At 37.4% G+C, this 27044-nt stretch overlaps 1 protein-coding gene across 1 annotated transcript; it reads left to right on the top strand.

The window, feature by feature from the left end:
• The first annotated feature begins 1831 nt into the window (after positions 1-1831).
• Positions 1832-6379, top strand: LOC139939418 (frizzled-2-like). Its single transcript, XM_071935289.1, has one exon. It carries the CDS (start codon positions 2271-2273, stop codon positions 3927-3929), a length of 1659 nt encoding a protein of 552 aa, XP_071791390.1. The 5' UTR covers positions 1832-2270; the 3' UTR covers positions 3930-6379.
• Positions 6380-27044: the final 20665 nt, after the last annotated feature.

Below are 27044 nucleotides of genomic sequence, written 5' to 3'. Positions count from 1 at the left end.
AATATGCTGATTTGAATAATTCATGATACTCAAATTATCCTCAGTCAGTACACTTGGCTCAACAGTAACACAAAATTTGATGAATTATCCATGTATTCAAATAATCATTCGCCATTGGCGGTTAACCTGTTGAATTATTCATGATATTCAAATCATCACTCACCATCACGCAGCTGATCTGCCACTCACAGCTGATTCCACAGTCCATTCTTAGAAGAAAAATAAACGATAGTAGCTTTTAGGTTTTATCACTGCCTCAAGCCATTTACCAATTAATGTCCGCCTTGTTCCACGCATTGTAGTAAACAGGTCGCCAGGTCCCCTTCTCTAAACAGGAAATCCTGTATAATTAATTGTGGCCTGGTAAAAGAAAAAAAGCTACAAAATTGGGCAATTCTTTCATGTTTTTTCAGGACGGCCGGAAGAGACCTTCTGTCTGATTTGGTGGAGATTACGCTGGAACACAAAGGGGACCTGCTCTTTCCAATATCCATCATCGTAAGCTGGTGACGGCTACGAAGAGTGTGTAGTTTTTATTCACATGAGTCAGGGCGTCACATCAAAAACAAACCGGCCCCAAAACGTTGTTGTTGTTTTTTTATCCAAAATCTAGAAATCTTTACCATTCACCATTTAATGAGTCACTGTGTTACGTCTATTTCTCCCAAGTAGTGAAAGTGTTTTGATGTAGGAAAATGATAAATTTAACATGAGTAACAAATGTTCATGAAACATAAAATCCTTGCTGCAATCACCATCCATCTTTATTTTGATGGTTTTAAGTGTCTTGATGTCTGGAGCAGAGAGCACCATTTAGACATTTTGAAAACAATATTTGTAGTTGAATTATGCATCTGCGTTGTGATACACAAAAGTTGTATTGTGTGCATTTCATATTGAATGATTGTTGACTACACAACAGTCTCGATGTGTATTGAGTAATAAGCAGGAAGTCACAGTTACTGCTGGAGAGGAAAGCGCGAGGTAATACAGGAAATAATTCCAAGATTAATAGCTGTCCCTTCAATCCATTGGGATTCTTGCCATATTAGATTTCGTCTCGCGAATTCAGAGCATACATTTTGTTATAAGTGCTGTCTTTGTTCTTCGCTTCATTATTTTAAATTAACCTTCCGTCGTGTTTATACTAAAAAAGATGATAAATTATTCTCAAAATTTGAAACATTTCCAATCAGTAGACAAATACAGCTGTATATGATACCGGTCTTTTCAATTCAACCCCCTTTATTGGTTTTCCAGCCATTATACCTAACGCCCTTGCCCCATACAGCGTCAACAATTAAAAACACATACGGTGTTTTAATACAAAATAGGCCCTCAATGGGATACCAATTTATCAAGTACAACTCGGTCAAGTACAAAACAACATAATCAGCAATAGAGAATTAATAACCACAGTGGCGTCTGGTTAGGGAACAAAGGTAGTGGGGAAGACAGACCAGACGTGAATTTATCAGACGAAATCGTTTTCAAAAATGCGAATTTAAGACAGCTGGATGTTAAGTCTCCCTTGTGTAGCTATCGAGTGAGGGGTTAAGGCTTATGGAACTCCGGATGCATGGTTATTAGGCTACTGTGTTTTTGAGAGGGGAGAAAAAGTTTCGGCGAATGGGTTTATACGCTCATTGAACAGTGCCACCTCTTTGTGTACCTGTTCTCACCACTTTGTTCAAGTGGTGATCATGTGATTTTGTGCTGTGCGCTGATTGGTCAAACAGCACTTAGCATTAAGCGGTTTCAAATGGTCGCCTCTTTGGTGAAAATGGGTTCTTTTCGAACAGTTTGCGTAAATATCACTGAATTGTGATAAATTTTGATAAATTTTGAAAGATGGGCCGTATCATTCATGAATAACAATACATATATGTCAATTGCATTGATAATTTGGGGGTGGAAAGCGTTATGTAGCGCTATTTATTTTGGGGTGACAAGAAACCGTCCTCGTGACGTCAGTCGCAGCCACCGGGTTCAGCCGGCCACACAAAGCAGGTACACACATTGGCAATACGCACTGACAATATGTAGATGCCAGCAGTCTCTTCAATACAGGGTGTTTGTATCGTTAGCTGTGTGCATCATTCAATGGTGTGTTTGCTGCATGTATGAATGTGTCTCACCTGACTGCAGATCGCGCCGAGAGGATATCATCTGAAAGCTTTATTGCCGAATTTCTTCCGAAATCAAGCTTTGATCGTTGCTGTCTCGATGATCTGGCCATAACGAGGATATCATAGCATCAAACTGACAACATGGCGTTCGGAAACGGAGATGTTTTGCGGATATCCACGACCCGTCTTGTTGCAGTTGTCGCAGTTCTTCTGTGTACGAATTCATTCGTGGACTGTCAAATCGGTAGCATATCGTACGGACGTTGCGAGCCCATTACAATTCCGTTGTGCCAAGACGTCCCCTACAACGAAACAATCATGCCAAATTTACTGAACCACCAAAGACAGGACGAAGCTGGGCTGGAAGTGCATCAGTTTTACCCACTTGTCAAAGTGCAGTGTTCAGTGGATCTCAAGTATTTTCTGTGTTCCATGTATGCTCCGTTCTGTGCTAGAATGCCAGATCAACCAGCACTTCAGCCCTGCAAATCGCTCTGCTTGAGTGCCCGTAATGGATGCGAGGAGCTCATGAACAAGTTCGGCTTTTCATGGCCGGCTAGTCTCGACTGTGACAAATTCCCCGAAACTGGACTATGTTTTGATCGCAACCGCACAACAGATAAGTTCACCCTTCCCCCTACAACCCCTCCCAATGTGACCAAGATGCCACCAACGACAGCAATCAAGAAACATGTACCTTTCACATGTCCAAAGGAACTAGTTTATCAGAAAGCTGGCGATTATGAATTTATGGGTGCTAAGAACTGTGGAGCCCCATGTCATATGCATTTCAACAACACCAATGAGCAAAAATTTGCCCGTATATGGATCGGTTCCTGGGCATTTTTATGTGCAGTTTCATCCCTATTCACCGTCTTGACTTTCCTCATCGACCGAACCCGTTTCAAGTATCCTGAGCGTCCAATTATCTTTCTTTCCGGATGCTACTTTGTCATCGCTGTAGTTTACATTTGCGGTTTCTTCTTGGCGGACAGTGTATCTTGCAACCGTCCCACTGCTCCAGGAAAGCTGTGGACTTTGACAAGGGGAGCAAAGCGAGAAGGCTGTACCATCCTTTTCATGCTCCTGTATTACTTTCGGATGGCATCTTCGCTATGGTGGGTCATCCTCAGTCTGACGTGGTTCCTCGCTGCAGGGATGAAATGGGGTCACGAGGCCATCGAGCGTAACTCTCAGTATTTCCACTTTGCAGCCTGGTCCATCCCCGCCATTAAGACAATCATCATTCTCGCAGTCGGTGAAATAGACGGGGACTCCCTCGCAGGAGTCTGTTACACCGGAGTGTCCAACATCAACGCCCTGCGTGGATTCGTTCTGGCGCCGTTGTTCGTATACCTTATCATTGGCTCCATATTCCTCCTGACGGGATTTATCGCTCTGTTCCGTATTAGAACTTTCATGAAGCAAGACGGGAACAAAACGGATAAACTAGAGAAGCTGATGATGCGAATTGGACTCTTCTCTGTCTTGTACACGTTACCCGCCTCAGTAGTTATTGGATGTTATTTCTACGAGCAGTCCAACCACTCCCGTTGGCAAGAGCAATGGCGACTACAGCACTGCTCCCAGTTGAGTTTTTCCTGCACCTACGCGGAGTACTTCAAAGATTTGTCCCGCCCAGACTTTCTGGTCTTCATGATCAAATATCTGATGCTTTTAGTTGTTGGAATCACAAGCGGAGTTTGGATTTGGTCTGGAAAAACAGTTCGATCATGGTCGATATTTTACTCAAGGATCTGCTCTCTATTTCAGCCCAAACAACCGCCTACAAACGTATGATGTACTTGTTTAAAATCGCTAGAGAAACAAACAGCACCAGACTGTAAAAGCTAATGTTAAATAGAGGATTTGTGTTGATAAAGCTAAGCTTTTTGTACTCGGTAACATTTGAGATTCAAGCTTGTACGTTGGACTTGTTCTCAACAGTGACGCTGTGCTTAATATAAATACGCGACTATGGTAGGAGTGACATTGTGAGCTTGTGTGAGAATTGTGGAAAAAGGCCAAAGGAGTGCAGTCGATAAACCTCGCAGGAGACAGCACCCACCCACCCACCTCCAGCCCCTGGACGGAAACCAGGTGGGTGAATTCTTGTAAATATGCTGTATAAAGAAAAGTCCAAGTCATATTGATGACTGAATTGTGCCGAATATTGTACATGTACTATATGAAAAGCAGCCATTGTGTACTGCATGTGTGTTTTACCATTTATAAAACTTTATTCTATTGAGATCTGTTTTTAATCATACTTGTAAATGGTTATTTTTTTGTTGTGATTTTTATTTTATTCAACACATGCTAGGACAGGATTCAGTAACATGTATGTTGCTCTGCCCAATGTAAATCAATACTGTACAGAAATTCAAATGCAGGGGTAATTTAATTTTAAAATCAAGGCCTATGTAAGGTATGGTAGTCAAATTCACATAAATAAGTGTATTAAAATAGCAGTAAATGTAAGATGCAAAAAATGGTGTTACAAATGTACATACAGGGACTAGAATCGGTCAGAAATGAGTTGAGTCATACGCCGCCGCCGTCTCTTCACAGAATCTAATGAGCACAAACAAGCACAGTCTCAAGTACCTACATGTTTTTAGCATATGATGACATTGATGAACAGTACGTAGATAATGCACAGTGAATGTAGTTACAACGTGGAAATGTTATAATTGTGTCAGAACTTTTGGAAAAAAATACTTAGGTGAACATTTCTTGATCTATAATCTGCGGATTGATTGGAGGAGAACTGTCACTGACGATCCCTGAATTTGTTCCTTTTGATGAGAAGCCAGGGCTTGGGACCATCACCTAAGTCCTTGAGGGGAAACACAACTGTCTGGTATGTGGTGGTGCGTGAGTGATTAATGGCAGCTTAAAACCCCTTTTGTTAAGTCTTTGAAAGCTATACAGGGGATGTGTTATGTTACTAGCTTGCCACTGCTGATAGAATTGGCAGCCATTTTGAATGAATCATCAATATAATGTATTGTGTTGATCATTGATGGACGTTTTTTCTTTCTCAATATCGTAGCGTAATGAGTTAATAATCGGTAGACGATAATTCATTACTCATTTCGGTTTCTCACTTCCACTCGGCAATGACTGGTCTTCTAAAATATTTCAGTTTTCTGAAATACTTTTCTCAAGTTTTGTCCCAAGGTTGTTTGAAATTCAATTTACAAATTTACAATGATAAACTGTCTAAATTTACTCATTGGCAATTATGAAAAGCAAATTTGTATTTGGGGGAAGAAAAATCTTCAGTTTTCAGTTCATCAATTGGAAAAAAAATACTATCAATTTAAAACCTGTTTATTTGGCAAGCTAAATATATAAAACTTATTTCCTGTGACTGTACTGATTGCTTATCAAATCAGCCCTTCCAAAAATCTCAAGTATGGAAAACGGGGTGCTTTGTCTATGTACGGAATGATAGCAAATAAACCTTTGGAGCGTTCCCACAGTGTCAAGCGCTGGTTTTGTTGATAGCTGGGGTACAAAGGTCGATCCGTAAACTACCACAGAAGTTATTCCATAGTAAAGTCTGGTGTCAGCTGGATTCTGATCTAGGAATAACTTCTGCTTCAGCAAACCCAGCCTGACCTCCGCTCACTCTGCCTCGACTGTCTTTCCTTGTAGACAGATAGAAATCAGTTCAGTCAAGCACTAACAATGTGCCACATTCAGTTGAAGACAGAAAACAATTCACCCGAAGGCTTGAAAAAAAACTCAACAATATGTAAATCCTCCCCAGTTTTTTTGACACCAAAGGGTCTGGAAGAGGTATTGATTATTCATTACAGTCCTTGATGCAATCATTGTGCAGACTTTTCTTCCTTTTGAAATCTGTTTTAATGGTTTATCAAACGTTATCCTATTATTATCAAATGAGAGAATAAGTTGGCAATTTGTGTCCATACTGTGTATAGGCCTATCTAATCATTTAAAGTCTATAATATGGTAACAGAAATGCTAAAGGAACTGTTCAAATGGTAAACTTATGACTCAACTGATAGATGTTAATATTTAATAGGCTTGGATGGTATGATAATGAGGTTTGCAACTGATGATACAGACACATTTATTGGACTTCAAAATATGTTCAGGAATTTCTGAATCTTTGACAATATTTATGTTTCAATGGACTTGAATAAGAAATGTCAAACAAAAACTAGACAAAGTTGTAATTTTGTGCCACTTCTTTTTGCAGTTCCAAACAAAAGAAATCATAATTTATCATGGTTCTAGTTTGACCTCTCCAAAGAGGCCATTGCCCTAGTCCAGTCCCACTACCACAGAAGGAACTTCAAATTCCAAAACCCCATTCCTGTAACTTCTCAAACTTCAAATTCCCATCACCTGTGCCCAAATTGACATCCATCTTCTGTGCATTTTCTGCTTGGGAGATCAATTTCGTAGGTCTCTAGGGTGACTCAAGGCGAGGAATTCCTCTTGCCTGGGTTTAAAGGGGTTCGCAATCCCCAAACTGACACTCTCAATTCACTTGCATTGTGTTGATTTATGAAATACGAGCAATTAATAAGTCTCTCAAAATTGTCTTTTGTTAAGATTATGCTTAATTGTATCCAACCATGGCAGACATTTCTGATAAAAAAAGTTCATGATTGGTTAAGATAGACAAACAAAATTCTCCGTTGAAGTTTTGTCAGTTCCAAAATCTCTTTATTTCTTATAAAAAAGTACATGAATTGTTAAGATAGACAATCAAAATTCTCAGTTGAAGTGTTGTCAGTTGCAAAATCTCTTTATTTTTTCCATGAAATAGAAACATTGCTTGATAAAAGAATAATTTGAATGTTGATGGAACCATCCACTCCAACCATTTTTGTCTTTACCCTTGTCAAATGGACTTCATGAGATTTATCACTTCCCTTAGGATGAACTATATGAAGACACTTTAAGGGGGAGGGGGTAATTTGAAAACATCAGAACAATCACATAAAATTTATAGCTCATAATAACTCAAGAACTGACCAGCAGTTCAGTCAAGGTAGTTTGAAGCTTGTCCTGTTGCTAAACCTTGTTTATTGACCATTCCATCCAGTATTGGTCGCTTTTTATACTCGCTTCATCTCTGGTTCCTATTTGATTATCCATTTGACAATTTTTTATACTTTATTACAAATTAGTGCCGATTTACAAAGAGGTGCGTATGTCTGGGACCCTCTTGAATTGTTAATGGATTGCCAACAGCTGGTGTTTTTTTTTTAAGGGGTAGTGTGGGTCGTAAGGGAACATAATTCAAAGAGGTGTCTGCTGAAACCGAACAATGGTCCAAATGTTATGAAAATGAATCGAATGTATTGTTGAGATATTGCTCCTGTGGTGTTTTTGTGGTGCATGTATTTGAAGCAAAGAAATGAAAATGTAACAGCTTGTATTTAACGATTAACGCAGTACGATAATGTCACTAACAGTTTGCAAATGATAGGATGGGGAAAATAAGATGGATTTTTTAAAAATAATTATCTGTGGTGGTCAACATGTTTGTTAGTTTTATAAGAAATACAATGTTGTTAAAATATTCAAAAAAATATCAAGTTGTTAGCAATGACGCAAAACTGTTGCATCAACATCTCCTCTTTTCCTTGAACTCCCAGAAAAAAATGATTATAGATGAAAAACTGTTTGCGAGACTTTGTGTTTTGTTTTCAACATTCGCCTTAAACTTGTGTCTGTGATCGGAGTACAGTACTACTGCTAAATGAAAACGAAAGGTCTGCAGCAAATTTTCCGAAAAATCTTTTTGATTTGCTGGCACCCTTTATCAGAAAGTTTGTTTTACTTCAAACAGTACTGTTAAATATATCAATGAGTTTATTGAACTAAAGATTCAAATTTTACAGATTTCAAAATAAATGTATGTCCATGTCAAAAAGAAGTTAATTCTGGTTACAAATAATTGTGAAGTACTTCCTAACTTAGTTCAGAATGTATGTGCACAGTCAAGGTACCAGACACAATTTAAGGGTTATCACCAATAATGTTCAAGCTTTTTTTTCCTATTTCATTCAATTTAAAAGTGAACTAAGACTAGTGTCATGTAGTCTGGAACGGTTCTGTTTGGCATCATGAGAATCAGTATTTATTATTGTAGTTTGCATAGGGGGAACATGACCAAGATGGTTTGATGATAAATGTGTATGGGATCAATGGAGTCGCAGTTGACTCTGATATAAAGACATTATTTCACATTGTAGATTTTATAAATCTATCTTGAGTTAAAAGCTGTCAATGTATACCACCTTTGTGAAACTTGAGTACTGACTTGGTTCAGCTTCATTCCTCTGACGATAGTCTATTTCCAATCACTTTTTGCTGAGAGCATAAACTTGTCACATTTCTGATCCACCAACTGGGTCTACTATTGAAAAGCAGTGAACCATCATTTCTTCACAATCTGTAGATTTAATCTCTTTGTTATGGATTTGTTGATGTTCCACTGGTTAGAAGCACTAGCATGCCTGACTAGGCTCATGTCTGGTTCTGTACTACTGCAAGACCCGATAAACCCAGGCTGTGTGTTTGCTCATAGACTTTGTATGGTGAGATATTTGTGTTGGAGATTTGTGACGATAAGGATTGAAGTTGGACCTAGCATGTGAAGACACCATAGCAAATTCAGCTCTACTTTGTCTTTTACTAGCAACCCTATTTTGAATATCATCACATTCACAATTCTAGATGCTGTGTGTAAAAAATCTACGGTGAAAAGTATAAGAGTAAACTAGATTCGCATAGGATTTGTACTTTGGTACCTGTCATGCATGGAGATCTGTCAATGGCAGTTCTATGTGCAAGAAATATTATAATTGTGCATTGATGCATAGCCCAGTTTGGTCATTGATGCTTCACAGACCATGCATATCCCAAGAACTTTCCATAATATAAACAGGTCCAACACTGGAGCACTTGTGTTGCTTTATAATGACAAACTTGAGATATTTATGGTGGAGTTATACATGATGGCTTTTATTATGTATTAAAAGCACAACTGCACTACGATTCTAGCACAATAAGTCCATACCTCGTGTTTGAGCTATAAGGATATAGGTTAGGCTGGTGGGAGTTAGTAATGTTTACCGGACAAATCCAGTGGTGTTAAGACCAACAAATCCTGAAATCTTACAGGTATTTTAAAGCATATGTCATAATGGAACAATGAAATCATAGTAAGCAAAATCAATGGATTCACTTTTTCTGCTGTTTTGGTAAGTTTTGAGTTTTAGAATATTTTTTTTTGACAGTTGTGGTGCTTTTGTTTTCTGACTATTTTATTTCATTTGTTATTGTTTTTTTAACACCATAGTTGTTTATGTTAAGCTTTTGCCAATGACCCTCTTATTGTATATTGCTGTAAAAGTATCGCATCTGTGTATTTATCAAAACACTATTTTACAATAAAAAATAAAATTTTCACCAAAGTGAATGTGAATAGTTTTGTTTGCCTGAGTTATCTTTTTTTACAGTCCATCTAAAATGTTTTTTTGTCTCTTGTGATTTGTGAATGGTTATATTTTACGATAAGGCCCTTGATGTCAATTCCAAAGCTGGTGAATTTTCATCAACAGCTTCGCTTGCCAGAACAAATTATTCCGAAACTCTCCGTACTGTAAACAAAATTTGGGTATGTTGTTTCAATGTTCTTGGAACCATCAACTTGAAATAACTGTTCAATCAAATTTATCAAGTTTTTACGGGCGAGAGTAAATGCCATTTGTCACGGCAAGAACTTCTGACTTTCATCATTCTCTCATCCCCATTTATTATTTCAACATTGATTTACGAATAGCAATTCGTTCCCCCACTTGTCCTCTAAAAACATTGAACGGAAACCATGGAGGCCTGACTACCAGCCAGATGTGAATTAGGGAGGCTCTCGAGTTCAATCATGACCGAGACTACTGCAGCAGCCACTAAACACTCTAGATTTATCTCGGGCTCTTTTGTCGGCGGTGAAAAACCACCGCAGAAAGCCCTATGCTCTGCTTGAACAACAACTCGCCAACCAAAATTGCTCTATTCACAATTTATCACGGGTCGGGGCTAGGGCATTGTCACGTTTTGTTTATCTAAGGAGAGTTTGCAGAATGATTCACATGGCTTGATGTCAGGCGGGCGTCTTTTGGCCCAGGACTGTGAAACCAGGGGTCGCAACCTGTCAAATTGGTAATTTGTCAAAGCATGCTTCAATTCTGCTTGAAATGTAATGCATAGGAGACGCTACAAAATACACAGCAACCCCACACTCCCAAGCAATTTAGCAAAACTCAAACCACTTTCCTGAAGGAGTTTTTTCTTTCCATTGAATATCTGATTGGGAAAAAAAAAAAAAGAACACTTTTGAGAACACTCTGGTAACAACATGTCGAGTTATTGTTGTAGTGAAAGGGAAAAATTTAGGTTCAGCTGAGTATACTTAATACAGTTACTCATGGAAACGCAAAAAGACAGGTTTTCATACAAATAATACAATGAAACCGAAAAGGGAGAAGTCTGGTAGGGGTGTTGGGATAAGAGAAAGGTGTTGGTAGGATTGTTGGCTGTAACATTTCACCAACCACAGAGAGATTTGTTTGGCTGTGAACACCACTGGTATTTGAAAGGTATTTCATTATGTTTTTATATAAAAGAATCAGTAGTTGAATTGAATAATCATGACCTCCAACTCAACTTGTCACAGTTACAATAGTTTTTATTTTCTTCTCACACTTTTGTATTTTTTTTTTTTTTAAGGAACTACATATGTTCATTTAAACTTGGTAAAACTTTCAGTTGCTGCTGAGATGACGAAAAAATCCCCAGCCACAAAAAAATGTGTTCCAAAAATGTGAAGTTCATTTTCTAAGGAACTTTAAAATGGTTCCTTTTTGTTGTTTTTAAGGAACTTTAAAATGGTTCATTTTTGTTGTTGGTGACATAATTAATGTGAAGACAAATCTAAATCATGATTTGTATTTCTTATTTTGAAAGCACTTTTTAAGTTGATTGTGGAAGGACTTGTGCATGAAACTGCAGTGAAAATGTGTATATAAAAATGGTGTATAAAGATAACAAAGCGTCTTGTAAACTACTGTATTCTAACAAAGCGTAAATCTTTTTGTTCATGTAAATTACATGTATAGACATAACTGTGCACATACAAGAGTATTTTAGCCTGCAAAACAAATTGTGAAACTTAGATTTCTAAAATGTCGGATAGAGAAAGTAATTCAGATAATTTTGAGAAAAAACGTGTAAGTAGCTGCTGCATAAATTGTATGATGGGGGAAATGGTGGGTGAAGTGTAATTTGTAATGCTAGTGAAATGTTAATTGATTGTGAGGTTACTATGGATACAGAAAAAATGATTGTGATAGGATTTGAAGGTTTGACTTTTCATCTTGTGTCAGAGTTTAATTTTATATCAATCACGGATTTGAGACAGAGATGTCATCAGATGTCATACAAACATTTAGTACTTGATACAGTGATGCTTACATCAAAGACTATCCCAGATGATATGTGGGGGTTGATCACCTTGTTCCGAAACTAATTTAACAAACCTAAAACAATGTTCCATTCTGGAACAAAGCTTAATGGTGCTACCTCCTTTTCTGATTTTTGGGGATATCAAAGTCTATTCCTGTGACCTACATGTACTGTGGATCACAATTGGTAAACCTGCATGGCTACAAAGCGTGTTCATTTGCATCCCATTATTTATTTAGCCAAAACAAGGGCCAATACCCACGGAGTGCCAATCACGAAGAAAATTATGTGTTTTCATGGCCCCAGTCATTGGTAAGAATTTTACACAAATTGAAAGGATGAACATTTTTAATGTGCTCTCAAATCAACCTATGAAAAAAAGATACCATACCATTACATAATTTATGTTGTGATGTTAAAAAGTACAACATACACATGTAATTTTCCAATAACTTGACTAATTCTTATTCTGACAAATGTTAAGTCATCTTTTTGGTTGTTGAGTTTTGCCATGTATATTGTTCGGAAACAATGTAAACTTCACTGAGGTGATTTTTTTCCTATCTCTGTTCTTTGCTGTGATTTATCTTGATGTTCCAGATAGGGTAACATGTTAGCAAGGAGAAAGTACCACAGTTCTTTGAGCAGAGTAAATAATAAACTCCGGTTTACTTAATTTTTGTTGTATAGTTTGAGGACCGTCTTAAAGAAGTTCCTTCCATTTTATTTTTCATTTCATCATTACACAAAGTTCGTATTAACATTATTGCTCATGTACAGTTGTATAAATTTAACATTATATTGTTCTTTCCGTTTTTCCTTTTCTTTTGATGTAAAATTTTCAGGAAGTTTGAAAAATTAACCGATGTATTTTAAGAGTTGTTGTTTTGATTTCTTAGTTCTGTTTTGCAAATACCCTCATCTTTATCAAGGGCATTTGACTCATTTAATTAGTACCTGTTTGTAAAACCTTGCTCAAGACATTGTCAACAATGTACTATGTGCGTTGATGGCAGTTTCATTTTTGTTATGGATAATTTGATGAGTCAGGCTGGTATGTATAATATATCTGACTGACGTGTTAATTTAAAGGAACATGTTGCCTTGGATAAGATGCTTTGAGTTATAAAAGGCGTTTGTTATGAAATGAACATGGTTGGAAAGCGGTTGGAAAATTAGAATAATGATCCACAAAAATATGCGTTGAAATTGTGTGGTTCTCCTTATACTTCATGAACTACTATAGTTAAAAAAATTTGTTCTTTAGAATGATGGTTCGTTCACAAAGTAAAAGGAAAACCACACAATTGTGAGGTTTTTTTGTGTTTAGCATATATTCTAGTTTTAAAACATCTTTCCTTGAACCATATTGAACCGTCCATATTAACTTCATAACAAATGCTTGTTTATATCCCAAAGGACACACCCTAGACCCTGGAATCCTGAATATGCTGCCTATGAGTATTAAAACATTGTTTCTCATTTTGGCTACGTTTTGTACTATTTTTGATTAAACAAAAAAGAACAAAAAAATCTTCAGGAAAATGAACCTGCTTGAAACTTAAAGTAGGATATTAAAAACTACTTATTAATCTTTTATATAATTATATATATATTCTTTGAAAGAGTTGTGTATGTTCTTAGGCCCATTTTCGTAATAACAATATTGATTTGGAATTGGTTTTATTGGATTGGATTTGTTTGATTTTTTTCAAAGATTGTTATTCCAAATTTGTTGATTGCAAATTTGGGAAAGAAATTAAACAGTCAGTCTGGACTGTAAATATTCATAATTAACAATAGCTGTTGTTAATGTTTACAATTGTCTCAAATATAGCCTATTGTTATGTAAATCAGCTTTAACAGTGTAGTGAGCACCCGCTGCTGGAAATGTGAAAATAAAAAAATGCTGTATTGGCCACGCTTTGAAGAAAAACTGTATAAACCTTGCCTCTTTCTCTTGTGTCACTGTTTTGGTTTGACAGAAATTCAACCTGTTTCACTGTTGAAGATCTAGTTTGTGAGTTGTTTTTACTACAGATGTTTTTAATTGAACAGGAACATATTTGGAGAGCAGCGTTTTAGTAAGAACATTTCCATGAGTAAAATATACAAGCTTTTTTCCCATAAGTAGGAGTACATGCACAGTACATGTTGTTCATGCCAGTAGAAGTCAAGTAGACGTACAAGACTTGTGTTCTTTGAGTCGGAGTACAGGAAAAAAAGGGTTCTTAAGTAAAACTATGAGTTCTACAAATGGTTTTCGAAAGTTTTCGGAACTTCAAACTGGAATTATGACTCATTTGTTAAGGGTGAATACATTGAATTGCATTACTTGAACAGTTGGATGCCGATAATTCTTCAGGAAAGCCAAACTTGAAAATTTCAACTTTAATCATAATATATGAGATTGTTTCCCTAGTGACTGGTACATCAAGGTTTTCACCTTATACAAAAGATGGCAATTTAATTTTGATTCCAGGAATATTTATGTGTCTTTTTTTAAATGGCTTTGCCAAATAACATGCGAAATCATGCAGTGGGTTGAGTGGTTGACTGTTCAAATTGAAGACTTGTTGTGTGTCCGCTACCAACTATAATTTAGGAGAACAGACTGCCTGCTTCATAAAGAGGGTCTCAAAACCACACATTCATAATTTCCCCTTAGTGCTTTTAAGGGTCATGGGTACTAGACCTGGCTTTTTCCTTGGTGCTTTTCAAACCGCCGAAAGAAGACAGACTTTTCATTGCTTGTTATTTTTCCGCACTTGCCCAAAAGGTCAATGCCAAATCTGGCACTAGAGGCTTGGAATGGGTGTGTTTTGACAGGCACATGCAGCACAAATGCTCTAATTGAGGCTTTCTGGAGGGGCCTGTTGGTTACTTCCTGGGTTTTTATTATCCCCCCTGAGGGTCTTTAAAAAAATGGTCTTGGTACAATTCCAAGGTTGCTGGGAAACTGAAGTTATCATGAATCCAAACCACCCCAGTCATGACTTTCTGATCCTCTACTGAAGAAGCGGTTGGTTTACATGGTGATATTGCCAGAGCAAGCCCTCACTATCTCTGTCTAACACCCTGTGTGTGGAGTACGGTTTAAAGCAGTGATAGATCGAGGGACCATACTGACTTGCCTTCCAGCATCACACTAGACTTGTGGTCGTTAATGTCCCACGTGGTGAGATAGACGAGTTGTGGTGGTGCTATGGCGAGATCATGAGCTGCTTGTTGCCGACTTCTGCATGGGACTGTAGTTGTGACAGCAGTAGTAGAATATTGCGGGAATCGCGTGGAGAGTCGGAATGCTATCACCGCAACAGACACTTAACGACTTGTCCACAAGTCTAGCATCACACTGGTTCTATGGCAATTTTTTCAAAGTTATGGCTTTGGCTTGGGCTCTGGCTGAGACACCATCCACCTATAATATTTTAGATGTCCTGTAGAGAAGTACATTGAAAAATACTGATGGAGTGAGAGCAAGCCAGAGCATCATAAGCCTAAGCTGTGGCTCTGAAAAGGGCCTTTGTACTGGATCAAAGAAAACAAACTCTTTTGAAAAATAAAAAGAACTGTGAGGTGCTAATGTTTCCCATTAAATTGTGTATCACACCCTTTTTAAGTTTGTATTTATTTGATTACACATCTAACAACACAATTAACATCAATAGCAGGATGAATAGGACACAAGAAGAACAACACATGTTCATGATGTTGAACAACTGTTTTTCTTTGTGCGGAGTGGAAATTCTTCCCCCCTCAAAAGTTTGCGATAATTTATTAATGTCTCATTCATTGTTGGAGTAATATCATTAACATCGGTTTGTACTTTATTTTAGTAGATAAGAATTTAAGTCACTTCAAATTAGCGGCTGGTGCCCTGAATGGGGACCCACAGGAGTTTTGGTATCGCTGCCCGGTATCCATGATGATCTGAACTTTGTTCCTTGAAGTGTTGTTTATCAGGAATCTTTGGCAGATGTCCGAGGGAAACGGTTCACAATCGCTATTGTTTAACGACGGTGAAATTTGGACTTGCGTGCCGAGGCAAAAACTGTGGTTTCTAGAGTATATTTTTTTAGGTGTCACTTTGATAAGGGGGCAGAGTAGTTTACTTCAGGTCATGGCCCAATGTGCTTGTAATGATTAATATTAACAGTATTGTTTGATAAGGAATCATGTTTTAGACAGGATTTGTGTGGCGGTGCGGAAGAAGATTTAGAGGAATGTATTTTCAATGATTGGAATTAAAATGACAACAGGTTTGTGGTTATGACATGTTACGTGGGTCAGGTCTGACTTGAAGTAAATAAGTTTCTCGTCCAGTAAACCTTGTTTTCTATTCCAAGAACTGAAAAACTTTCTGTTTAGGTGAACCCCGCTCCCATGTCAGACCTCCATGACAAAACTGAGCTCCAAGATATTCAAGCTGTTTCCAAGCCATGGGCTTAGTTTAATCTCAGCCCAGTGTGCATTGTGACCAGCTAGTCCAAACCACATGAATAGGGGGCTTTATTTGGCTTTAAAGCCCTATTGTCTTGCCCATTTACACATGATAATCACAGCCCATTCAGGTCAATAATGGTTGCTTTGCCATGACTAGGGCCTGTTTGTTGTTTGCTGTGAACTGCTGAATAGTGTACAGGCCCCTTTCCCCACTCCACACTGCTTCAATGCTTTTTTGTATTGGCTTACATCTAGCACTGCATAGGGCTGGGTTAATTGCATTTTGCCCTCAAGTACTGTGTCAACATGTACCTTGTGAAAAAAGGAGAAAAGAAAAGACTGAGTGGAGAGAGTGGGTATGGCAATCGATGGTACAGACTGAACAAGATCATGCGTCTCCGTCTGTCTTAGACGGCGAGAGTGAACCATCGCTAATTTTAACTCAAGGGAGAATGAAAAGTTGTTCGGGACAAACATTTTAATGAAAAATATGCTTATGAATGGCTCTGCTCTGTGCATGCTTAATGGAGTCACTACGCAATACTCGGGCTCAAAATATTGTTGAAGAGAGTAAACATCTTGGAATAAACAACAGGGCAACCACATTTTCCCAAAAATGTTCAGAATGTATATTGATCCATCTCTCAAACAGGAAGTGCTCTTATGTTTTTCAGCGCTGGTGCAGAGACAGAAACAAACTAGATATCACACCAAACTGATAGTTTACATCATATCCTACTTATATGTCGCACTAACTTGACGCTTCCGAATGACAAAGGATTCGTGGGAACATCTGTTGTGAGATTTCGCTTCTTTGGATACGCCTCCGTCTGCCCTCAAAGAAAGATCAATTAACTCACACCAGCTGTACCATATTAATATTGTGTTCTGAGCCTCTATATCTACAGATGAGTTGACTTGAAGTATTGTCTCTGAGATCAATGAATGGAGTAGACAATTAAGTGAGCATTTGTCAGACTTTATCGGTATTTGATGTGAGTCTAGACATCGAGGTTTTCCGGTATTCTCTTGTATTTTCTCATGAGATCCATTTGGGTTAATTTTGAGTTTGCTCACAAGCCTGTGATGTTACAGAGTTAACCTGTAGGTTTCCTTGGTCTTTTAACTGTCAAAAAAAAAACATGAAAATTTCCACCAAAGGAAGTAAGATAAAATCTTGTTTTTGTTCACACAATGAAGTTATCCTACATATCTTGGCTGAGCGAGCTTCTGTGCATCAAACTCAAGTTCTGATTACCTAAGTGTGAGTTCAAATGCAAGACACTTCTCATCACCCAGGAGTAAATGGGTAGGCCTACCTGTGAGCATAGAGTAAGGCTGTGATTGTGAAGTGAAGGGAGAGATTGTTCATGTGAATTAAAAGCATCCTGTGTGCCCCTTATGTTCACTGGTGCTGCATACATCTAAGGAGTTAATGGTTTTATGAATGACTGTGTTCATGGCCCTGACTAATTAGGGTTTGTAATACTAACTGGTGCATTGACTGGCCCACTTCACTTGGCTAAAAAAATGTACAATTAATAACAAATTAGCCTAATATAACCAGACCTTTATCAAGGTGCAGCCATCTTGAATTTCTACCATTGATAGCATTATCAATGTTACCAAACTGAGTCTGGGGGAACAAAATAGTCTGGTTCATAATTACAAGATGTTTATTTAGCATGAATTTTAATAATAATAATTATTGTTATTCAATACTAGGAATATGACTAACATGGAGGCAGCATGATAAAAGTCTATTTCCATTTATGGTGGTGATTTAGAGTCTGACTTTTTAAATTAGAGGAGACTTCTACCATTTTTCATAAATTCAAGTTGGGCATTTTACAAATAGTTTTTGTAATCTTCATGTACTAGTTTTTCTTTGTGTGTATCGTTGTTGTTGTTTTGTTTTTTTTAAGAGAGTTTTCCCCGCCTTCCCTTGTTGCTTCGTTAGTTTATTCAAATACCCTCCATCGTGACATGCTGCTTTTGGTAAGGAAGGGGGCTCTGTTTTTGTTGCAATGCGCTATTTTTCTCTCTTTTTAGAAAACCTTTTTAGCAAATCTTTTTGGAAATTCTACATGGTGCAGCTTACAATGAATTGTTTTGCCATAAGTGGATGAAATACAATCCGGTAGTAAGATGAAGTCATTGGAAGGAACAAAAGGTGTCAAAGAGAGGAGATTGGGAGGTAAAATTAGACCTCTCAAGTTTCCATCAGACACTCTTCATACTAGACCACAAGAATGGGTTTGTCCCTGTTGAGAGGTTGTGCCAGGATCTAATACCCAGAGTGGTCCCTTTCTCATTAGATCCATGACCATATCACATTCCAGTCTTATTGAAGCCAAACCCCTCTACCCCAAGACCCCAGCTAAGATGTAAATACACCATCAGCAAACAGTCTCAAAAGGGAGTCCAGGACCCCTGTTCCTTTTGTTGTGATCCATTAGAGTAGGCCATTCAAGGCCTTCTGTCTCCTGTCTTGGTTGTGAGCTTCTCTTTTTGGGGTAACTATAGATGGGGTTGGGGGACTTCAAAGAGAAGAGGGGGGTGTTTTAATGGGGAATGTTGAGAGTAGATTAGTGTTTCCATACACTGCATAATGAGAGAGAGAATTAATAATCAATGGAGGTGATAATAACAGGAACTATGCTGGGCTGGGTATAAGGGACCAACCACACAAACCCTTTTACATCATAAACAGATGTGCACCTAGTGGGGGTAGTGGGTCATGGTGGGTCCTTGGCGAATTCTACCTCCATGGTCCTACCATGAAGGAAGGTTCCTACTACAAACAAAATGTTACACCAAGGTAGTTTGCATTGTTGTTTAGATAAGTTGGAGGAGTTTAGTGTTGATTTTTCTCACATGACTACAGCGTTTTAAATGTGTTTTAAGGTGCTCATGTTAAAAGCAAGAGCAAATATTCCTATTAAAGCTATTACTCGAATGGTAAGGGACAAAAATACTTTGTTTAATTTTATTCTGAAAGATTACTGATACTAGAACCTTGTATTCTGGGAAACTGTTTACCTCTGAAATTTAAGTCATACATCAAGAAAAATGTATCTGAAAAGGTTTTTACTGGTGAAAATTGAACAGCTGATTTGGGTTGTTATAACAAAAAATTAGGAAACAATGTGTATACCAGTACAAGCTGAAAACTGTGCCTGTTTTCCCCCACTGTTTTCTCCTGACTGGCACAGCGGCTGAGGTCCAGATTTTCAAATGTTTGTTATTTCAAGGTTGATAACACAAAATATAAACACTGTCTGTGACAGTTTTTGCCAGCTTTAATACTGTAGGCCAAAGAGGGTTTTACTCAGTTGAAAACAATGAAAACAAACCACACATAAAATAGAATTTGTGTGTGTTTTGTGTTGTTTTTTCAATACACATTTTTAGTGATCACAAATAATAGTAATAATAATTTATTGAACTTATATTGCGCTCTCGTCAGGTCCAGACTGTTCGAGGACGCATAACAGTAAAACAATAAAAATACCATTCCATAGGAAAATTACACAGGCAAATTTTAACAAAAAAATACACTAGTAAAAATGACCAGAATTTAAATCAAAGCCTTATTATCTTAATGACAAAATGAAGTGTTTTTTCTCATCTTCTTCTTGTAGTATTTTTTACAGGTGTGTTGTTGAAGTTAATTCTGCCGTTGAAAATTAATGTGCCTAATATCCTATTACTTTACACACTTTTTCCAGGAATCTGCCTACTCACTGGACTTGTTTTCGCCAGTGATACCTACTCATGACAGTTAATGTACAGACTTAATTAACAAGCTCGCTGTATGCAGAGTTTGTCTGTGAATGCATCTGCATATATTTACTTTGAGGGGTTTGTGAGGCATCGTATCGGTGGCCGTAGCTGAGGATCTATGACCAATCTCCAGGCAGTATCAACAGCGATATATTGCATAGCTGATCGGAATGCGTTTTGTAATGTTTGCACAGCGATTGTGGTTTTGAATGTTTTTGCCATTGGAGCATTTTGTTCTTTTGGGTTATTTGTTTTCTAATAACAGATTCCTGTGTATGCCATAGTGACAGGTGTTAAATGTTGTTTTGTTTTCTACTCTATAAAATCAAATCACTCAAATTACATCTTAAAAACAAAAGCTTGAGGATTGATTCATAGGAAGTTTTAAAAGAAAGAAAAAAAAACGCTTCAAATGGAAGAAGAAAGTGATCATTTTCCCAATGTTGGACCCGTTAAGAAATACACAAGAAACGAAATAATTGTAATGTTGAGAAGAAAAAAATCAAGAGAGGGTTATTGTTCGGTTTTGTTAATGAAGACCGGGATGCTGCCTTTATGCACAATTATCAAGGCAGATACAAGTCACCTGCGAAAGTTTCAGTTGAATACAGTGTCTAGTAGGAAGAAAAATCTGTTAAGGTATGTAGTGCCTACATTCATGAAGAATTTATTGCATCTCTGGCCATATTGAGCTGCATTCAAACAGCCATTTCCAAAAGGAGCCTTTAGGCGATCTTTGAAGTTTCAAAATTGTGGACATACTTTAACTGATTTCTAATCAACAAAATAATTGTACAACCGTTACCATCTTTATACCATTACCAAGCAAGCTTTCAGATAAAAATGACACTAGTTCTTTTTAGGAGTCAATGCCTAAAACCCACGTACCTTTGTCTGCTCATGGTTAGACTTGATGACAAGTCGTTAGGCACTGCCTATTTATCTGCCGTTCATGCAACAGTCACAGTGCGATTATACACATGCAACGGTTGTAGGTAGCTCATTGCCACTGACTCACACACACATACTGGGATCGAGGATGAGTGTACCGTCCCCATAGCTACACCGCGCTGTAACTACACCGCGCTTAACAATTACCGTCTTGACTTCAAGACTAGCTCAGTGTCTGCTTTAGAATTGTTTACTCAGCAAATGGTGTTTATCTTTCAGCTACTTTTCTAAAAATGTATTTCCAATTTTAAATCATATCACACCAGACAGTTTCTCCCACTGCACCTCTCCCTTGTGTATAGAATGTGTTCTCCATACATGTAATGCATCAACATGTATTATTTAGAATAAACAGGGACCTTTGCTGCCAGGTAAGTTTAGGATTGGGGTTTCAGGATGGCCCAGAATTGTGACCCTCAAAAATTTTGTTAACCCAAATTCCTTACCCTGTGTCTGTCAACACTTAGTGCTGTTTCTGAATTAAAGGGAAGGTACATCTTTTGTAATCACTCCTAAAATGAATGGCAGTAAAAGCTTACTTGGAGGTAGAAAGAGTTTTAGAAGTACAGCAGCTTTCGATAGTATAAAGCATTTTGAGAATCATCTCACTTTAAAGGCAGTGGACACTATTGGTAACTACTCAAAACAATTATCAGCATAAAACCTCACTTGGTTCTGAGTAATGGGGAGAGGTTGATAGTATAAAACATTGTGAGAAATGGCTCCCTCTGAAGTGACCTAGTTTTTGAGAAAGAAGTATTTTTCCACGGATTTGATTTTGAGACCTCAAGTTTAAAACTTGAGGTCTCAAAATCAACCATCTAAACGCACAAAACTTCGTGTGACAAGGGTGTTTTTTCTTGCATTATTATCTCGCAACTTCGACGACCAATTGAGCTCAAATTTTCACAAGTTTGTTATTTCATGCATATGTTGAGATACACCAATTGTAAAGGCTAGTCTTTGACAATTACCAATAGTGTCCACTGTCTTTAAAGGAATGTTGTAACAGAAATAAAGGGATACAACTTTGAGTGACACGATTCTGGAAAAGTTCAATCGTCTCTAAAACCCAAATTCTAAAGTTTTACTATAGCATAGTTCCTTTGTGACTGAAACCTGGTGTATTCTTTGGATTCCTATGAACAGGGTTACCCCATGACCTTACTTTTCCTCACCAGTCTGTTTACCAAAGTTTTTCTCAATCACATCACAGACACATAAAACTCAATACCTCACTGGATTTTATGGAGGTCGTCTTGGCACTATTTCTAGAGAGAGAGAGTTGTTTCTGAATTGCTTGCAAATAGCTTAATGGTCACATAAAACTCAAGCTGGTCAGCTAGCTCTGTGCCCTTGCTCTGTGATGGAAGGATGCTCTGTGGCACCATAGAGCTAGGACTTGGCCCCATACAGCTCCATGGTGGAACTACTACTAAGCTCTCTGCTTATAAATTCATGTTGTGTCAATGATATGTGGTGTTTGTATTGGGGACCAGCATGGGGTTGAATGTTCACTGCTTAGGTCTCAGCTGCAATGTGTTTTGTATTCTACAAGGTCAGCAGAAGGTAAGTAATTTACAAGAAGTGGAATATCAATACCAGAGAGTGACTATGAGTTGGTTTGGGACAAAGGGCTTGTGTTGAATGTGTAGGCAATTATAACTGACCTGTTGTGTGCTATGATCCCCTGCCAAGGACTGCCAATCCCCCTTTTGAAAATGGCACAATTGTGGTTTCAACTTTCTGATAGGCCAAACTGTGGCACACAATCTCAGACAGTTATTTTTTTCACAGAGAGTGGTACTGTCTATATCAATAGTCTGGTTATTCCTGGTAAAGTAGCATGCTATATTTTGCAATTTTCTTCATCCATGAAAGCTCTTCAAGCATATAAAGCCGTGGTTTGCCTCAGCAGTAGCTAGGGCAAGACAAAGTTATGCAGTCAGTTGCCATGGCTGGAGTGGATTCTTTTTGAAGCAAATGGCCATAGATGTAGGCAAGTCCTTTTCATTTGGAACGGACCATCTTGACACAAAATAATAAAGGAACTGATTTGGAGAACTAGAAGAATTTTTGGTTTTTTTTAGATTAGAAGATCCGGATTCAGAACACTGGGTTTTGCAAAGTGTTGAGTCGTATGTACAAAACAAGAAAATATCCACTTTGCAGGAAAGTCAGTGTAGTTGAACTAATTTATGAGTTTCTTCTAAACTGGAGTTAAAATAATGTACAATTTATTCTCGCCTTCGCCTCAAAGCAAAGCCTGTTCTTTACTAGGTCTTGCATGACTTACAGGTAAAGCTGTTTATTTCACCTTTTCAGCGTTAATATAATTCACTCGCTGTCAATCCTAATAAACAAGCCCAGGAGGTGCACTCTCTAGCATTTAGAAACGATGCACTTAACACTTGACCATGCCAGTAGCAAGAAGACTTATTTCATTATGTGTGTTACTCTGACAGCTACGGGTGCACAGGGGGCATTTTAATTTGTAAATGTTCCACGTTGTCAATTAAAGAAAAATACCAGCGAACCAAAATGATTTATGAAATTTGTAATGGTTCCATTGGATACACATCCATTAGATAGTTCAGTGTTGAGTGAAAAACCAAATGTCCTTGGGGAGAAGTCGCTTTGTACAATATCCCTCTCAACTCATGAGAACTTCTATATTTCCATCTGATAAGTTCGAAGATGATCTCAATTGTTGGTTTTGATTGGTTTTATCATTCATACATCCTTCATCCATTAAACATCCAGACGATTTCCACGGGGACGATGTCATTGTTGGTATTTTTTTTCTTTTTCTTTTGTTAAAGGGAATGGCTTTTGATTGAATATAGCCTTTGTAAGTTCACTTCCCTCTCCCTTGTCATCTTGAGTCTCTGCACTTGCTTTGTCTCGTTATAGATGCCATGTCCATGAACAATTCATTCAATGTCTTCTGATAAAAAATTCTCTTTGAAAGTGATATTATGCTTATTAATAATAATAATAACTTTGAAAAGTGTACTCAAATAAGCAATTGTTCAATGGGATACAATTAAAGATCACTTGTCTAACACTTTTATCTCAATCATTTTCCTCAATCATGGCGAATGAAACATAGGGGAAATTCATATGGATAATTTATTTACAGTTTCTTTTTATAGGTCTAAACCAATATTTTGTATTTGTCCATAGGTTATTAAGACTTAGGCCCTATATATTTAATTTGACATAAGAAACATTTTTAATTGTGCTCGTGTCAATCAAAATATTTGAAGCGAAATTCGTATGTATATTTATTCTCAGTTTCTAATTTGGGTTTGAACTGAGCAGTCGCTCTTTTGGATTTTTATCTGTTTAGGCAGCCTCTTGGTCCAATCTTAATTTGTATACCCTTATCTGCTATTCTGCAAAATTTTCTTCAGGCGGAATGAAACCTTTTCATGTGTAGCGAAATTCATGTGGATAATTCATTTGCAGGGTGGGTATGCAACTGAGCAGTCACTCTTACATGAATGTGTTTTGATCTGTTTAGTTAAAGACATTGGACACTATTGGTACTTGTCAAAGAGCAGTCTTCTCACTTGGTGTATCTTAACATATGGATAAAATAACAAACCTGTGAAAATTTCAGCTTGATCGGTCGTCGAATTTGCGAGATAATAATGAAAGAAAAAATACCCTTGTCACACGAAGTTGTGTGCTTTCAGATGCTTGATTTCGAGACCTCAAATTCTAAACTTGAGGTCTCAAAATCAAATTCATGTAAAATTACTTCTTTCTCGAAAACTACTCCACTTCAGAGGGAGCTGTTTCTCACAATGTTTTATACCATCACCCTCTCCCCATTACTCGTAATCAAGAAAGGTTTTATGCTAATAATTATTTTGAGTAATTACCAATAGTGTCCACTGCCTTTAATGCATCTCCTTCAGCCTACTATCCAGTGTAATTTGTATACTCTTATCTGCCATTCTGCAGAATTTATGTACTCTCCCACTCTCATGCCGAATGAAGTAGGGAAATTCTTACCAATAATTCGAAGGGTATGAACTGAGCAGTCACTCTTGTGTATTTTGTGATCTATTTAGTTAATTCATCTCTTTCTGTATCTGGTAAAAATACACAAGAGTCTTAATTTGTGTACCCTTATCTGCTATTCTGCAAGATGTGTGTAATTTTCCTCATGCCGAATGAAACATTTATATGGAAGTTCATGCTATGGGTATGAATTGAGCAGCAATTCTTGTAAATGTTTATCTGTTTAGTTAATTCATTTCTTTCAGCCTCCTTGTCCAACCTGTCTGTATTTTTCTTTGTGCCGAATGAAACATTTATAATGAAACATTTATAATGAAATTCATGTTGATAATTTATTCACAGGGTATGAACTGAGCAGTCACTCTTGTGTATTTTTATCTGTTTAGTTAATGCATCTACTTCAGCCTTTTGGTCCAATTTTAACTTGTAAACCCTTTATCTGCTATTCTACATTTTTTTTTTTTTCCTCATGCCGCATAAAACATCTATAATGAAATTCATGTTGATAATTTATTCGGAGGGTAAGAACTGAGCAGTCACTCTTGTGTATTTTGATCTGTTTAGTTAATTCATATCCTTCAGCCTCCTGGTGCAGTCTTACTCATCCTCCAGTGTATTTGGTTGCATCCTCATCCTCACACCATCTCTTAACAAATACAGCTCTCTCTAAACTTAGCATATAACCCTATCGCATGTATCTATTACAGCTAGTCGATACACTCCAGCAGAATGAATCATGCTGCAGTATGTCTTATGATATGTGTCCAACAAACAACAGATGTAATCCGTTTCTGAGTTTCAGTACAAGTGACATATTATGATCCTATCGTGTTTTAATGGACTGATTAAGACCTAGTGGTGGTTTTTTTATATTGCAGCCATGTTTCTGTAAAAGCTCTTAGCAGTTGGAGATGCCACGAGCAGGCTTACGCCTGATTTTACATGCAGCGACCTGTCACACCCTGTAGACCGCGCAAATACCATCTTAGAAAAATCCTTTCGCGAAGATTTTGATCTGTCCTTCCCCTTTTGCGGATTATCCAAATAATGAATCTGCGCCCAAATCTGCGATAGCAATCAAAAACCTTGAAAGAAAAAAAAAAATGTGAAAGTCATTCTGTGTGAATTCGGTATAATACACAGCTTGAATTAAATCTGCCCTGTTGAGCACGCCTCAATACAACACAGAGCAGCAACCTTTCAGCTGGTCTCATTCTCCCCTTGGCCTTAGTCATTCACTCTCGACGTTGCACGACGATGATCGTAACACTTTTAATTTGGCTGCAGCAGTTGAATATAATCACATGAGTCATCTTGCTGAAGTGCTCGTTAAAATGTCCAGGTATTTGTCGAGTGAGAGACCCAGTCGTTGATATGAATGTAAATTCTCTCTTTTCGCCCGCGTATATACATTTATTTGTTTGTACTTGACTATGCCTCGTGTCAGTTGGCCGGATTTTGTGTTTATTTTTAATATTGGTTTAACCTGAATAAAACTCTCGTGTGTTTTTTTTTTTTTTAATGGAAATTGAAAATTCTCCACGCATAATGCATTATGTAGGCTAAGGAGATGCATAATATTATTAGATTTTTGTGTTCTTCTTTCAACTATTGTGTTGTCGATCATTTTCTCATTGATCCTGCGATTGTGTAATTTTTATGTTTTTATTTTGTTGCTTGCGAAGGAAATTTATCAAATTAGATCTAATACAGCAGATTTGAGTACAAATTGAGATTTTTTTACATATTATTTTGTAAGTTTGATTGCAGCAATACCGAGACTGAATGTAAAATGATTGTTTATAATCTTGTGGGGGAAAAAAACCTTCAACAGAGTGAAGTGTTTTGATACTTTTTAAAAAAACATCTCCTGAGTAAGGCTGTAAGAGGAAATAGCCTGGCTCCTTCTTCTTAGTAATGACCACTGCTATTAATAAAGGATAACAACAATGTGATTGAAGCAGGATACATGTCTATATTGATCATACTCCCATTTATAGAGACTTAGGTAATAAAACCATTTAAAAAAATGTATCAAAGCGACTAAAATTTCAGTAAACAATTTTCTGATGTGAAGAAGAACGTTGGTTTCCCAGTCAGGAAGCCGAGACCTAAGAGAGCCTCTTACAAATCAATGTCTGCCAATAACCATTTCACAGCGTTGCAGTAAATTTCCAGCATTTG

Source organism: Asterias amurensis, chromosome 7 (genome assembly GCF_032118995.1).
Source record: "Asterias amurensis chromosome 7, ASM3211899v1".
NCBI classification, from domain to species: domain Eukaryota; kingdom Metazoa; phylum Echinodermata; class Asteroidea; order Forcipulatida; family Asteriidae; genus Asterias; species Asterias amurensis.
This window is presented reverse-complemented; position numbering and strand designations above follow the sequence as displayed.

What these genes read in the sequence shown, in the direction of transcription:
- LOC139939418 (XM_071935289.1), top strand. Translation starts at nt 2,271, where the DNA reads ATGGCGTTCGGAAACGGAGATGTTTTGCGGATATCCACGACCCGTCTT.